General features: G+C 40.3%; 1 protein-coding gene across 5 annotated transcripts in view; it reads left to right on the top strand.

Annotated features, from left to right (window-relative positions):
* The window catches only part of SUCLG2 (succinate-CoA ligase GDP-forming subunit beta), a 336565-nt gene that overhangs the window by 165272 nt on the left and 155305 nt on the right, over window positions 1–15988 (top strand). For all 5 annotated transcript variants that reach the window (XM_064275024.1, XM_010590066.3, XM_064275025.1 and 2 more), the window contains exons 3-6: window positions 3386–3485; window positions 4501–4591; window positions 13770–13922; window positions 15858–15947. In XM_064275024.1, coding sequence (XP_064131094.1) covers window positions 3386–3485; window positions 4501–4591; window positions 13770–13922; window positions 15858–15947 — 434 coding nt within the window. The remainder of the gene's footprint in view (window positions 1–3385; window positions 3486–4500; window positions 4592–13769; window positions 13923–15857; window positions 15948–15988) is intronic.

A 15988-nucleotide genomic window follows, 5' to 3' on the forward strand; every position in this document is an offset into this window, starting at 1 on the left:
TCTCAGGATTCTTTCTTAGTCTTTGGTTTTGGCAAGTGTGATTATGATATGTCTTGGTGACTTTCTTTTGGTGTCTATCTTATATGGGTTTGTTGAGCCTCTTGGATGGTCAGTTTTTCATCGTTCATTATCTTTGGAAAGTTTTCTGCAAATCTTCAATAGTCTTCTCTGTGTTTTCCATTTCCTCCCCCTGTTCTGAAACTCTAATCACATGCAAATTTATGCTCTAGATTTCGTGCCACATAATTCTAAGGTTTTCTTCATTGTTCTTCATTTTTTTCCTCAATCAAAGTTGTGTTGATGTATTCGTCTTCTGTCTTGCTGATTATTTTATTTCAAATTTGCTCCTAAGACCATCTATTGAGTTGTCTATTTCTGAGATTTTGTTTTTTGTCTTTTGAATTTTTAGTTGCTGTTTTTGTATAATTTCTAATTGTTTATTTATACTTTTTGTTTTTGTATTATTTTTCTGAATTCTTTTATTTCCTTGGCTTTGTTTTCATTGGTTTTGTTTGTGCTTTCCTTGATTTATTTCCTAATCTCTTAGAGAGCCCTAAGTTTTAGTCCTTTGAATTGCATATCAAGTAGTTCCTTGATTATTTGGTCACTTGCTGGTGCCACCTTGTCCCACTTTTCTATATGCTTTGATATTGTCTGCTGTCTCCGAGACATTAAGATACTATTTTCTTTCTTTTTTGATTGTATGTTTGTTTGTTTCATCTGGCTTCTTTGTGTTGTCTTGATATGTCAGGGCAGATGGGCCCAGCATGCTTTTCTGCTAGCTATTCTGTGGGTACAGTAGCTCCTGCCACCTCGTCTGGGTGGACAGGACAGCAGCAAGCAGGTGAGCCTGCTTCACTGTACAGTGCTTTGACGAGGTGGCTGAGAGTGGACTGGATGAGCACTGTCAGTGTCCTGACTTTGGTCCAGTGGTGTGGGAAAGTTCCCAGCCCCTTGTGAAATATGCAGGAGTGTCGGATGGGGAGTGATACAGGCTCACTTTCCTTTGTTCACTAACTGGCCAAGTGGCAGGTGGGGAGGTACAGTGAGGGTCCAGTGCAGTGACTGGCCTGTTTGCCAGGGATGTTCTAGCTGCAGGTAGGGCCAGTGGAAGCTGGTGTTGGGCACGAGGCTAGTTGGGGAAACAAAGAGAAGAAAAGGTAGTAGTCAGCTTGTGGGGGCAGGATGTACCCAGGGGGTCAGCAGGAAGGGGTAGAGGTGATGTATTAGGCTAAGTGGGAAGGAGAAAGTAATAGAAAAAAAGGGAGAAAAAAATCAAGTGGCGGGAGCTGGTGGGTGGGGATGGGACATACCCACCTGGAATTGGGCCAGAGGCTCTTTAGCCAAGGCAACACATTGTGGCTTGACAGGAAGGGGTTGAGGTAGGGTTTGGGGCTACATAAGAGGGAGAAAGAAAAGGAAGGAAGGGGAAAAAAAATGATGCGGCAGGAGCTGGTAGGTGGGGGTGGGATGGAACTTGGCTAGCAGTGGGCCAGTGTCATTCTTGCCAAGGTGGTGTGGCCTAGCTCAGTGGAAAGGTATAGAGGTAGGGTATGGGACCTCATGGGAGGGAGAAAGAAAATAGAGAAAGGGGCAAAAGAAAAAAGAACAAAAAAAAATGGTGTGGCAGGAACCAGCGGGGGGCAGGGGGCAGACCCAGCTGGCAGCAGGCTGTTCTCTCTAACCTTGTATTGCCAAGGCAGCGTGGCATAGCCAAGCAGAAAAGGGTAGAAGTGAGGTAAGGGCTAGGTGAGAGGGAGAAAGAAAAAGAGAAAAGTGGGGAGATTGGCATCTCAGGAACCAGCAGGTGGGGGTGGGGCAGATCTGGGCTGGTGGTTCACCAGTAGCTATCTAGCCAAAGTGGTTTGGTGTGTGGGGCAGAAAAGCAAGGGGTGGGAAAGCGCATTTCTCTGGTTACCAGGTGCTCTGTCTCCTATTTGGAGCTTCATGAAGTTAGCTCCCTCTCCAGGGTCATTGATGGCTGTGCTTAAGATAGTGACGCCGTGCTGTGTTAGCTGGCAGGGGACCTCTACTCTGTATCTTTTCTAGTTCTTGGTTTTCCTTCAGGTTCTTCTTCCATTCAGTGTTTGATCTTTATCCCTTGTTTACATGTTGCTGTAAAGAAAATTAGCATAGCTCACTTACCACTTACGAGTATACCTCACAAGCAGGAAAGGTTGGTTAGCAGACAAACAAATGTAAAAGGTGTGTGTTATTTGCGTAAAAATATGGAGTTAGTGCCTCGTAGAAGATTATTAGTAGTCCTCGGGTAGTGTAAGCAGTTAAGCGCTCGGCTATTAAGCAAAGGTTCTTGGCTCAAATCCATCCAGAGGCATCGTGGGAGAAAGCTGTGGTCATCTACTTCCAAAAGATCTTAGCCATGGAAAACCCTGTGGCGCACAGCTCTGCTCGGACATACGTGGGTTGGCCATGAGTCAAGAGCAACTGGTAAAGATTAGTTAATTTAGTTCTCTGCTTTATAAAAGGGCAGAACAGAGGATGCCAGCTATGACCTGACAATGTATATGGTTTGATTTTTTGAACATTTTTCACTTTGGGATTCCCCACCCTCCCCTTTCCTTTTTTTTTTGTGAAGTTGTGGAGGTGACCTCTCTTGTTTGGTAGAGGCCTCAGGTATCCACAAGCTGCTTTGTGCATCCAGTGTCCTGTGAGACACTTTAGTTTGCGACTCTGATCTAAAAGGTCAAGAACAGGGAGTTTGTTCTTTCCTTGAGTGTGTCTAGAAATGAAGAGTCCACAACCACTTTCCACTGGAATGTTTTGTAACCTTGCAAAAACTTTTCAAATATTGTTTGCTTTTAGTTTTAATCCATTTTCTCGGCTCTTACCCAACTCTATCAACATGTAAACGACTACCTAGAGAACTATTGGTTTCCATGAATAGAATTATTAAAAACTGCCTTTTCTTCTTGCCTATAAAACTTTCCCCCCACATAATCCAGTCTTTCCTTTGACACCTCAGGTAGATGACAGGTAGGTAGTTTCTCTGACTGGCTGATTGTTGCTTCTGGCACATGGGAGTGTCATTACGCAGTAAAATTTATATTTCCATCCTGGATTTATTTATCATCTTTCTTCCTTCAACACAACAGAGCAAGAGAGTGATGCCTTCTGTTCCCTTGGGATGGTTGAGTATTAGCTGATTAAACCTGAAGGAAGCATTTGAATGTGCTCAGTAAACAAACTTTGCATTTAGGCACATGAGTGTTTGAAATTCTTTGTTGTTTTTATTTTCAAAGTTGGTTTGAGAAAGCTTTCACTAGTTACTTTTGGAAGTTATATGTCATTATTACTCTCCTTGTTGCTTTAAAAAAAAGAGAGAGATTTTAAAATCAGCTACCAACTCTGAATATTTCTTTTTCAGATGCAAAAGAAATTGTTTTAAAAGCCCAGATCTTAGCTGGAGGAAGAGGAAAAGGTGTCTTCAACAGCGGGTTGAAAGGAGGCGTTCATTTGACAAAAGAGTAAGTCTGGAGGTTTTAGTTCCTTTTCTTTGGGCCAAGCAATTATGGAAGATCTTGTTCGGGACTGAGAGGAGCACTAAGAAAGAGGGCTGGGCAGGGCAGGAGCAGAGGTACAAGTAGGGGGAACAGATGTGACAGAGAGCACGCTCTGGTAATGCTCAGTCTTTCCTCTCCCGTTAAAGGATTTTTCTTGCCTAATTTGTAAAAACTTAACACTCCTCCTCTCTTAGACAGCCAGTGATTCATCATTAATGTTGGAAATGATACAACTTGCAAATTAACTGCTACTTCCATAATACCAAAAAAAAAACAAAAAAAGCCAAACTCGCTGCCATTGAGGTGATTCCAACTCACAGCAACTCTATAGGGCAGAGTAGAACTGCCCCGTAGGGTTTCCAAGGCATGGCTGGTGGATTTGAACTGTTAACCTTTTGGTTAACAGCCAAGCTTTTAACCATTGCGCCACTAGGCCTGTACTTCCATAACGCCACTCCCCTATTCAGGAGCTTGCAGGGGCTCCCATTACTAGCGGCATCAGTTGTATCTCCTCTCTGATAGTCCTTCCTTTAACTAAGCCTGTCTTTTCTTTCATGCTTCCCAGCACCAGACACTTCCCTCTCCTCCCTGTTCCTGTCACACAGCTTTTCATATTATTTAGTTTGATTGTTACGCCTTCTCTTATCCCCCTCATTGCTCAAAATTGCCCACCATCAAATCTTTGTTCTGTTTTCATCTCTTAACTTTGTCTTTTAGGCATTTCAGCATTGTCTCTTTACTATGACAGTAACTTATTTGGGGGAAAGAATAGTAGAGGTTAGCAGGCATTTTATATTTCATTCATTCATGTGTTTTTTCCCTTCTCTGTTAGCCTGCACTACTGCTAGGCACATAGTGTATGAACAGAAAGACCCACAGGGTGGATGTGGACACTGTGTAGCATGGTAATGGGTATATTTAGACACTGCTTTAAAATGATTTTTAACATGGGAATATATTCTCTTTTCTCTCTCTGTAGCCCTAAAGTTGTGGGACAGCTGGCTAAACAGATGATTGGGTATAATCTAGCAACAAAGCAAACTCCAAAAAATGGTGTGAAAGTTAAAAAGGTAATTTGATTGCTTTTGGTAATTTTCTATGTCTGTGTTTAAAAAAAAGAAAGAAAAATCATGCTTCGTTTTTGACAGAATCTAATGAAGCACTGCTCTTTGGCAACGTGCCATTTGGTTTCTTAAACCTCACATGATCTGTTTACTAATTGGTGTGACTTTAGGAAGAATAAAAATGGCTCTATAATACCAGTATTATTTTTTCTCATCAGCATTTAACGAAAGTGGGTGGGAGTGAGTGACCAGAGCAATGCCTTTTCCTTTCAGAACGCAGAGGCATCTGTTTCAAGCTGAGAAGGACTTGGTAAAGCAGCTGAGCTCTTACTCTCAGTGGGGGACATCTTCCCACCCTCAGTCCTTTATATCAGAATTGCCTGCTCCCATTGTGGTCTTCCTGAGTGCCCCTGTATAGCCCGCGCTTTGAGATTACTGCTGTTTTGAGCCACTGTTGTTGCTGGGAGTGTGTCGAATTAGTCAGGTCTGCTGGAGCACCTAAGTGTGTGTGTCTCTCCTTCTCTCATGCACACACGCACACACAGGTGCTCTCACACATAGTCCACACACATGCTCTCTCACACACAGGTGCACACACATGTACACACACACATACACATACACATGGAAGATAAGCTCTGAAGAGCCAAGTGGCCAAGTGGCCTGCCTCAGTCTTCAGTCCTCATTCCTGAAATAGTGACAGTGTTTTCCCCTTTGCCATATCACCCTTATGTACCAAGGACCATCTACAGGATTTGCAGGGTCCACTGCAAAATAAAAATGCAGGAACCCTTGGTCAGATTTCTAGACAGCAACAGCAGAGCAGTAAACCAAGCACGGGGCCCTTCTGAACACGAGGCCTTGTGCAGCCACACACCTGTGAAACTGGCCCCAGGAGTGTGGGTGGTTAAAAGGCCTCAATGCAGTAGGGAATTATGGCCACAGTTTGGGGAGACGTCTGCCCGTTGTGGTGACACAGCCTCGTGGATTGATGATCTCTGCTGGTGTGCATTGCTTGGGGACATGGAGGCAGTATGTTTTGTTTTTACTTTTCAGAGAGAGTTTCTGGAACATTTTTGACATGACCTAAAAAATCATCAGCTGATTCCTAGTATACTTACTACTATAAGTGGGTCTGTACTGGCTCTGAAAAGGACACTGAGCTGGAGGGAGACGAATACTGTCAGGCCGTTAGCTCCATCCTCTAAGAGCACAAAGGCTTTCTAAATGTTGAGGGAGCAAACAAACAAAACTGCTCATCATTTCCCTTTCCCACTGCCTCTCAGGTAGATGCAAAAACTGTTCAGAACTCAAGTGTTTCATTTTTCTCCTTTGTTTTTGGTTGGCTCGGCACAGTGCTTTTATCTCCCTTTTAAATCTCGTTATGAGCCATAACCCTACGCGGTTCTTGCTGAAACACATGGGGGCGCCATGGGTCGCAGTGGACTCAGTGGCAACTGGTGGCGTTGGTGTTGTTCATTGTTCGCCTTGCAGCTGGCAAGAGCACAGGTGAACTTTTAGGGATAAATGAGGTTCATACTTTGAGAATCTGACAGATCTGATTATTTGTTCAGAAAGTATATATTGGACTTCTTTTATGTCCCAGGCACGTGTTCTAGAATATAGCAGTGAAGTTATCAGGTGGAAATTATTTTTTTTCTTTTAGTATTATGTTTAATGGTGTTCCACCATTTAATAACCCATGCCTTACTTTCAAATTGAAATAATAATCCACCTGATGTGATTTTTAAAGGTGAAATAAATTAGTACATGCATATAAGTGCCTAATGTAAACATCAATATTTGATATTAAAATTGTCATTAGGATTACAGAAATTTTTTTAATGAACTTTTTATTTTAAAATAATTATAGATTTACATGTAGCTATAAGAAACAATACAGGGAGATCCCTGTACTCTTTGCCCAGCTTCTTCCCATGATAACATCTTGTAAAACTATAGTACAGTGTCACAACCGGGATATTGGTATTGATACAGTCAGGGTACACAGCATTTTGTTAACCACAAGGATTCCTTATGTTACCCTTTTATAAATCTATCTGATTTGCTCCTGCCAGACTCCCTCTTTAGCCCCTGGCAATCACTGAATCTGGAGCCCTGGTGGCGCAGTGGTTAAGAGCTCTGCTGCTGACCAGAAGGTCAGTAGTTCTACTCCACCAGCCGCTCCTTGTAAACCCTGTGGGGTAGTTCTACTCAGTCCTACAGGGTCCCTGTGAGTCGGAATTGACTCGACAGCGAGACAGCAATGGGTAGTAGTAGTAGGAATCACTAATCTATTCTCCATTTCTATAGTTTTGTCATTTCTATAATATGTAAATGAGGTTATACAACATGTAACTTTTTGTCATTGACCCTTTTCACTCAGCGTAATTTTCTGGAGATTCATCTAGGTTGTTGTGTTTATCAGTAGTGTGTTTCTCCTTATTGACCACATAGTATTCCATGGTATGTATATTACCATGTAGGTACCATAGTTTGGTTAACCATTCACGCAGTGAAGACATCTGGGTTGTTGCTAGTTTTGGGCTGTTACAAATAAAGCTGCTGTAAGCATTTGTGTACAGGTTTTTGTTTGAACGTAAGTTTTCATTTCTATGGGATAAATGCACTAGAACACAATTGCTGAGTCCTTACTTATAGTTGTACGGTAGTTGCATGTTTAGTTTTTTAAGAAAATTCCAAACTCTTTTCCAGCCTGGCCAGACCATTTCTCATTCCCAATAGCAATGTATGGGTGATCCATTTTCTCCTCATCCTTGCCAGAATTTGGTGTTTTTTTTTTTTAGAAATGTTTGTTTTTTAAATGACACATGCTTAGGAAAGAAAATTTGAAAAATACTGAGAAGCTGAAATAATAAAAGCCTCACATTGTCCCATCTCTCAGATACACTTTTAATATTTTGCCGTATTATAGTGTTGTCATTTTAATTTTAATCATTCTGATAAGTGTGTAGTGATATCTCATTGTGTTTTTTTTTTTTTTATATTTCCCTAAGGAGACCCTGGTGGCGTCACGGTTAAGTGCTACAGCTGCCAACCAAAAGGTCAGCAGTTCCAATCCACCAGGTGCTCCTTGGAAACTATGGGGCAGTTCTACTCTGTCCTATAGGGTCGCTATGAGTCGGATTTTTTTTTTTTTTTTTAATGGTTAATGATGCTGGACATCTTGTCTTGTGCTTATTTGCCATCTGTATGTCCTCTGGTGAAATGTCTGTGTCTTTTGCCTGTTTTCTAATGAGATTGCTTTTGTTTTTGTTTTTTTTACTACTGAGTTTTGAGAGTTATTTTAGATTCTAGTCTTTTATCAGATGTGTAGTTTGCAAATATTTTCTTCTAGTCATAGCTTGTCTTTTTATCCTCTTAACAAGGCCTCTTGCAAAGAAAACTCTTTTAATTTTGATGACGTCCTACTTATTAATATTTCCTTCTACAAATGGTGCTTTTAGTATCAAGTCTAAGAATTCTTTACCAAGCCGTATCCTACATACCAGGTCTTTGGGTGGCACTCAACTACTGGCCAAAACGTTGGTCGTCAGAACCTACCCAGGGGTCGCCCCGAGTTCCAGCACACCTGGGGTTGACATGAGTGAGACCTGAGGGCAAATAACATCAACAGCCTACATACCAAAGATTTTCTCCAACTTTCTTTCTAGACTTAGATAGAGGGTTTTTTTTGTTTTTTTTTTTTTTTTGCCTGTGGCTGTCTACCTACTCCAGTACCTTTTGTTGAAAAGGCTATCTTTCCTCTATTGAATTGCTTTTGAATATCAAAAATTAAGTGAGCATATTTGTGTGGGTCTATTTTTAGGTTTTCTGTTCTCTTCCATTAATATAATGCCTTTTCCTCTATCAGTACCACACAGTCTTGATTACTGTAGCCATTTAATAAGCCTTTAAATTGGGTAGACTGATTGTTCTCAGTTTATTCTTTTAAAAACTGTCTTAGCTCTTCTAGTTCTATGGCTTTCTGTATAAATCTTAGAGTAATCTTTACCTTAAAAAAAAAAATCTTGCTTGGATTTCGATAGAATTTTCTTAAACCTGTATCTCAATTTAGAGAGAATTGCAATTTTGAGTCTTCCAATTCATGATGTGTTTCCCCATTTACTTAGATCTACTTTTTTTTCCATCATTTTATAGTTTTCAGCATATAAGTATGATACATGTTTTGTTAAATTTACATCTAAATATTTCATTTTTTAATTCATTATAGAGGATATTAGAGTCTCAATTTTGGTACCCATGAGTTCAGTGCTGTGATTTTTGTATGTGTGTCTTGTGTCCTGTGACCTTGTGGCACCTACTTTTTAATAAGTTCTAGATTTTTTTTTTTTTTAAATAGATTCTTTGGAATTTTCTCCATAACCCCTCATGTCATCTGCACATAGGGACAATTTTATTTCTTTCTTTCCAATATGTGTACTTTTTATTGCCATTTCTTTCCTTATTTTGCTGGCTAGAACTTCAGCACTATGTTGAGTAAGAGTCGTAACAGTCGTCCTCCTTGCCTTGTTCCTGACCTTAGGGGGAACGCATTCAGTCTTTCACTATTTCGAGTGTAGTGTGAGTTGTAGGTGTTTTGAAGATGCTGTCTATTGGGCTGAGGAAACACTCCTCTATTTCTGTTTTTAGAAGAGTTTTTCTCTCTAGTCGGAGTGGAATACTATCAAATGAGTTTTTTCTTCATTAATTGATAAAATCATGTGAGTTTTTTTCTTTAGCTTGTTAATGCAGCAGATTGCATTGATTTTCAAATTGAAAATCCTCGTGTATAATTCTCTTTATATATTAATTATCCTTGCTAATATTTTATGAAGAGTTTTTGCGTGACATTCATGAGGCATATGGGTGTTGACTTCCTTTTTTGTGTTGTCTGTTTCTGGGTTTGCTATTGGATGAACGCTGGCTTCATGAAATGAATTGAGATGTGTTTCCTCCTCTTCTGCTTTCTGGAAGAGATTATTTATAGTTGGTGCTAATTCTTCTTTAAGTATTTGATAGAATTCTCTAGTGAAACAATACAGGCCTGGAGATTTCTTAGTCTGCACCTTTGGTGTTTCTGGGTGGCTGACTTCTCTAGCACCCAGGCTGAGAAATTTACAAGGCAAAAAGGAAGCCAGGGAACTCATCACCATGTTGTTCCTTGGATCCTGAGCTTCCTAGCTAATATGTCTTCTTCTCCCTACCTTCAAAGTCTTCTTAAGTTTGTTTTATGTATATTGTCAAAGGTTTTACCTGTACTTAGCAAGAAAAACCAAACCAGACTCACTGCCATCGAGTTGATTCCGACTCATAGCGACCCTATAGGACAGAGTAGTACTGCCCCATAGAGTTTCCAAGGAGCGCCCGGTGGATTCAAACTGCAGGCCTCTTGGTTAGCAGCCATAGCACTTAACCACTACACCACCAGGGTTTCCAGGTACTTAGCAAGAGGAGTAGGGAAAAGTACATCTACTCTATCATTTCAGAAGCAGAAGTCCCCAGATTATAAACCACAACCCGTTGCTGTCAGGTCAGTTCCGACTCATGGCGACTCCATGTGTGTCAGAGTAGAACTGTGCTCCAGAGGGTTTTCGATAGCAGATTTTGTGGAAGTAGATCACCAGGCCTTTCTTCCGAGGTGCATCTAGGTAGACTCCCCCTGGCTTATAGAGACTTTCAATTACTAAGCTTTATTTAAGAAAATAATACACGAGATTTTTTTTCTTAATCTGTGCCAGTGTGTTGTGTGGTCCTTGGGGTGGTAACGGGGGATGTCAAACGGTCCTGCTCCTCATGTGGTCCATGATTCAGTGCCGCTAGTGGTTACTGCTCTGCAGATACAAGTATACTTTTTATCTTTCCTATTCACAGTCCTGTTACAAATAGCTTGTACACTGGTATTCATCCACATACCACAATTCGAGTAGCACTGATACTAAAAAAAAGAAAAAAAGGTTCAGTGGTCAAGTCGGGTAAAGAAAGTTAAAAAGCTTTGTATGTAAGAGAACTCCCAAAAGGAAGTGTGGTGACATTCATTCCCTGTGTAACTCATGGAAGAAGCTTTTTTAAAATGTGCCTAGCTAAGCTTCTCAGGGGCTAAGTGCTCATGGAGTCTATTTAGGTTCTCCCTATAACAGTTGCTAAAACATTCTGACATCTTGAGTCACAGACGGCACAATAACATTAAAAATTGGCTTCGTGTAATTTTGTTTTGAATTTTCTATTGATAGTCTTCATTTTCCTGGAGACTTTTTCTTAAAGAGTAATACATTCTTTCTACCAAGAAGGGGTTGTTTGAGATAGCATCTGGTCTTTGCAAATAGAATTTTGATGGAATGCAGAGCACATCTGTCAACATTTTAGAAGATTAAGAATAGGACTCTTGAGTGACACTTACCCTAAAAAGTTACAATGTTGTGTTGCTTCTAAGAATAACTACCAAAAATCTTTAAATCTTATTTACTAGACTAACTCCACATTAGAAAGTGAATAGTAACTATGCCAGTAGACCCGAAAGCACAAACAAAACATGCTCCTCTTTTGGTATTTTGTGCCTACCAAGTTTCTTAAAACAGCTTCCTCCTTCTAGAGAGATTTCTAGAGGAACTGATCGCCTTAATTATAATGTTTGTATTAATGTTGTTGCTTAAAAGGTGAACTTCATGTTACCTCTATAAACTGAAGTTACTATATTTGATGAGGAAAGGGTAGTGCTAAATATTTTTGCTTCAAATATTTTCCCACTCCTAAATCAGAAATTCTGAGAAATGACTGTGTTTCAGACAACGTAAAGGCAGAGAGGAGAATTCAGGTATTTGCTGTTAGATTGGCCTCCACTGACCTGTACTGTTGGCAAGAACAACCAACTTGAAATCAGAATGGTTCTATGATAATCCTAACACCAGATATCAAGAAATAGTTTTTATGTTCTCATGAGCTACTAGCCATTTATGATAAAAGAGTTAGTATGAAGCCTCTTATAAGGTATTTTCTTTCTGGTGATGCATTCTATAAAGATTTGAAAAACATTTCAAGAGGGAGTTATATCTTCATTCCATTGTATCATTTTAAATTATCATGTGTTTTTTTCCATTTTATTTGGCTTAAAACTTAGTGTTTTTCTGGTATCTGAGTAGCTAAAATTGAATGCTATTTTGCCAATTTTTTGTAAAACCTATTACTGAACTAGTTTTAGTAAAAGCAGTTAAGCGCTCTTATTATTTTCAGTTCTATTACTGATTATTTATGAGGGTGTCCTTATTTTCTTTTAAAAACCTTTGAATGTGTCTTTTACTATCCTCGTTGGGAGTATAAGTTGGTACAGCCTCTGGAGGACAATTTGACGGTACTTAGAAAAATTATAAATATAAAAAGCCTAAATCCTAGCCGTTTTAGTTCCAGGGACCTTATCTACAAGGATACTAAAACAAATGACTAAATACAAAAATAATCACTAAGGTAGCAGTTTAGAAAATTGAAGGCCACATAAATATCTGTCAGTAGGGGCATGGCAGGGAGCCCTGGTAGCACAGTGGTTAAAAGCACTCGGCTGCTAACCCAAAGGTCAATAGTTCTAACCCACCAGCGGCTCCACGGGAGATAGATATTGCAGTCTACTTCCATAAAGATTACAGCCTTGGAAACCCTATGGGGCTTTTCAGTGACTGATTCTTTGGAAGTAGATTGCCAGGCCTTTCTTTTGAGACCCCCCTGGAACCTCCAGCCTCTCAGTTAGCAGCTGAGTGTTTTAAGCATTTGCATCACCTAGGGACTCCATGGTTAAGTAACTAATGGCATATATGTACTTGCAGTCATTATGGAGAGAAAAGATCTTGGACAGATGTTCACGCTGTAGTGTCAGGTTAAGAAAGAAAGGAATTCTAGTGCAGATAATATGCTTCCATGTGTCAGATAATTCCATTACTGTAGTGCTTGCAGATGCATTGAAAAGGGAATAAAAAATTCGTCTTGGTTTCTCCCGGGATGATTGCTGCATTCAGCTGTTGAATTTGTGCAGAGCAAAGGGCACCTGGCTTAGGCAGGGAGTGAAGGCTCAACTCTGTCCATCCCACCTGCCTCTTGCTGAGCCGTGGTCCTGGCATGTGGCCCCATCCTTCCAGAGCAAAGGGCACCTTTTTCTAATTATCACAAGGTTCCGTCTGGACTAGTGGCCACCTTGTTGTCGTTAGGTGCTGTGGAGTCAGCTCACGACTCATGGCAGCCCCATGCAGAAAGGAACTAAAGGCTGCCTGCTCCTTTGCTGGCCCTGCGATTGGCTGCAGATTGGACTAGACTGTTGTGAATCCATGGGGTTCTTACTGGCTGATTTTCAGAAGTAAATCGACAGGCCTTTCTTCCTAGTCTGTCTTGATCTAGAAGCTCTACTGGAACCTGTTCAGCCTCATGTAAGATACAGGCCTCCACTGACAGGTGGTAGCTGCTTCTCAGGTGCATTGGCAGGGGTCTCCTGGCTCTCCTGCGTGGAAGGTGAGAAGTCTTCCACTGATCTACTAGTGCCACCTTGAAAGGGCCCAAAGGGTGCATTTTTAGTGGGGGCGTGTGTGTTAGGGGTGTGTGCGGTGGGGATGTACGGCAGTGAGCAGCTTTTAATTTTTAGTTTATATACTTTTGATATCATTTGCCTGATTTTTGAATAAGCAAATATCATGTTTGTAATTTAAAAGAAAGTGTAAAATGAAATAAAATACAGTGATCCAGGAGACAGAAGTATACAAACATACGAAGCATCAGCCATTCCGTGAAAAGAACGCTTCTTTGGCAGTCATACTTGATTTTCCACCAGTGAAATCTGAGAAAAATCAGTGCAGTAATATATATGTACTGTTAAATATCTCAAATTAAAATAACAGCTGCTTCCCTGGAGTTTTTCTCAAGTGACAGGGTTTCTCAAGGAGAAAAAAAAAAAAGAGAGATTAAAGCGGGAAGGTTCCTTGAGGCAAACCAAATACCTGTCACTTGAAGAAGTTAACAGGATCAATTAAGGAGGTGGAAATGGCACTGCGTACCAGGAGAGCAGAACTCCCAGATCTCTGAAAGCTCAGTCACAGGGTTTTAAGAGCCTGAAAATGAAGCTGTTTGATTTGTGTCACAAGTTTGTATAGATTCCAAGTGGAAATCAACTCAATGCTGCATTAATTTGACTTTCCCACTAATGTGGTAGGTGATGGTAGCTGAAGCCCTGGACATTTCCAGAGAAACCTACTTGGCGATTCTGATGGATCGGTCTTGCAATGGCCCTGTTCTGGTGGGCAGTCCCCAGGGGGGCGTTGACATCGAAGAGGTAGCAGCTTCTTCTCCAGAACTTATTTTTAAGGTATGTTTAAATTACTGCCTGTGCCGTGTTAATTGATTGTTATCGTAGACGCTATTAAATGTTTAATGTGGAGTCTGAGGCTGGCAGCAGTAAATCTGTTTCTGGGATTTAATGTATGGAAATGTTGAGACCTTTCCCTTAGTAGGTGTCCAGCTGAAGGTTGGGGGGTGGTGGTGTGACATCAGGTGGACTCAGACTCATAGCAACCCAAGTGACAGAGTAAACGTAGGCTGTAATCTTCCTGGGAGCAGATCGACAGGCCTTTTCTCCAGTGAATCTGCTGGTGGGTTTGAACCGCCGACCTTTCAGTTATATGCCAAGCACTTTAACCAGTGCACCACCAGGACTCCTGTGAAGGTTGGGTGGAATCAAGGAATTCACTCTTCAAGGGTTTTTTTCTTTCCTTTTTCTCCCCTTCCTTCTTTCCTTCTTCCGACCTCCTCTTCTTCCCTTGTTCGTTTCTATCTAACTTGCCCCAAGAATTAACCTGTGGGAGGGGATGTGTTATTTCCACTTCCTCTTGGTTAACTCTGTCCCAGTGACGGCACATATGATTACATGTTGTCTCCTGGGAGACCAGATATGAACCAGAGAGTATATTGATGTCTCTCAGTATTATTGATATAAAACAAACCAAAAACCAAACCAGTTGCCATAGAGTTGATTCCAACTGATGGCGACCTTATGCCTTGCAGAGTAGAGCTGTGCTCCATAGTGTTTTCAAGCTGATCACCAGGCCTCTCTTCCCTGGTGCCTCTGGGTAGGTTCAAACCACCAGCATTTCGATAGTGACTCCTACTAATGTAAAATAGCACCTTTCTAAGGTCCAGTTTCTGTCAATTTGTTGCAGCGCTTGAAATCCTATTCTTTTTATTGATATTAAGATTTATTTCTAGACAAGAGGATCTAAGTTCAAATCCTAACTAGCTAGCAAGTTTCTTAATGTCTCTAAGCCTCATTTTTAATATGAGTAAAATATGAATGAGGTCATTTCCACCACATAAAATTGTGAGGATTAAATGAAGTGATGTGTAGAAAATGTTTCTTAATCTACCTCAGAATATTCTTTAAAAAGATAAATCCACGATCTTTAGCAATGTAATTTTAGGTTTTAATTCTGGGTTCTTAGTGCTAAAAAAAATCTCATTCAAAATTTCTAGCAGAAATATTTCTTTTAGAATGTGATTTTTTTATTGCTTCAAAAAGAGGCACTTTTGTTTCTTGACCTTCTTTTCTAGATAATGTACTCACACTTTGGTGACTGGTTTGAAAATATGTTCACTAATATTACTTATTTAAATTAACTACCTGGGTAGTTAAATGGAGACTTCACATGCTGACTGACCAATAATAATAACTGGCCATTTTCAAAATTAACATTATTTAAAACAAGTTATCCCCCTTTGTTGGGAGAATACATAAAGCAACATATATGATCATCGCTCAGTATGTTTTGGGAGAATGGCACTTTGTAGAGTTAAGGTGTTATTAATAATTATCATCGATATTATCATCAATAGGGTGTGTAAATCCTAAGGTGATACTTAACCTGTGTATGACAAGCTCTAAACCTGACAGCAGTATTAGGCAGGAAAACCTTATTTTGGAAGTCTTCCAAAAGATGTCATAAAAATTAACTGACTAAATATTCATCAGTGCCATCTGTATAGTAATTAAAAGTGAAAACTGGCATCAGATTGTCTTGTCAGCATGCCACTCTGAAGAATTATATAGTTTTTGGAAAGGCTGTTCCATAGATGGTCTGCTAATTAAAACATACCCTTTAGGCAGCTGCAGTAGCCCTGCTCGGAGATACTGGAAAGATGCCATACTTTAATTACTCTTTTGCAAATATATGTTAAGCATTTTCTTTTGAGGTTGTAAATCTTCTCACTTGACTGTCCTAATTTCACTTGTTTGGTTCATTTTTACCAGGAGAAAATAGACATTTTTGAAGGAATAAAGGACAGTCAAGCTCAGCGAATGGCAGAAAATCTAGGCTTCCTCGGGCCTTTGAAAAATCAGGTACGTAAGTGATTGGAAGACAATGCGTCTGACTTGTTTCG

This window comes from Loxodonta africana, chromosome 22 (genome assembly GCF_030014295.1).
Source record: "Loxodonta africana isolate mLoxAfr1 chromosome 22, mLoxAfr1.hap2, whole genome shotgun sequence".
In the NCBI taxonomy this organism is placed as follows: domain Eukaryota; kingdom Metazoa; phylum Chordata; class Mammalia; order Proboscidea; family Elephantidae; genus Loxodonta; species Loxodonta africana.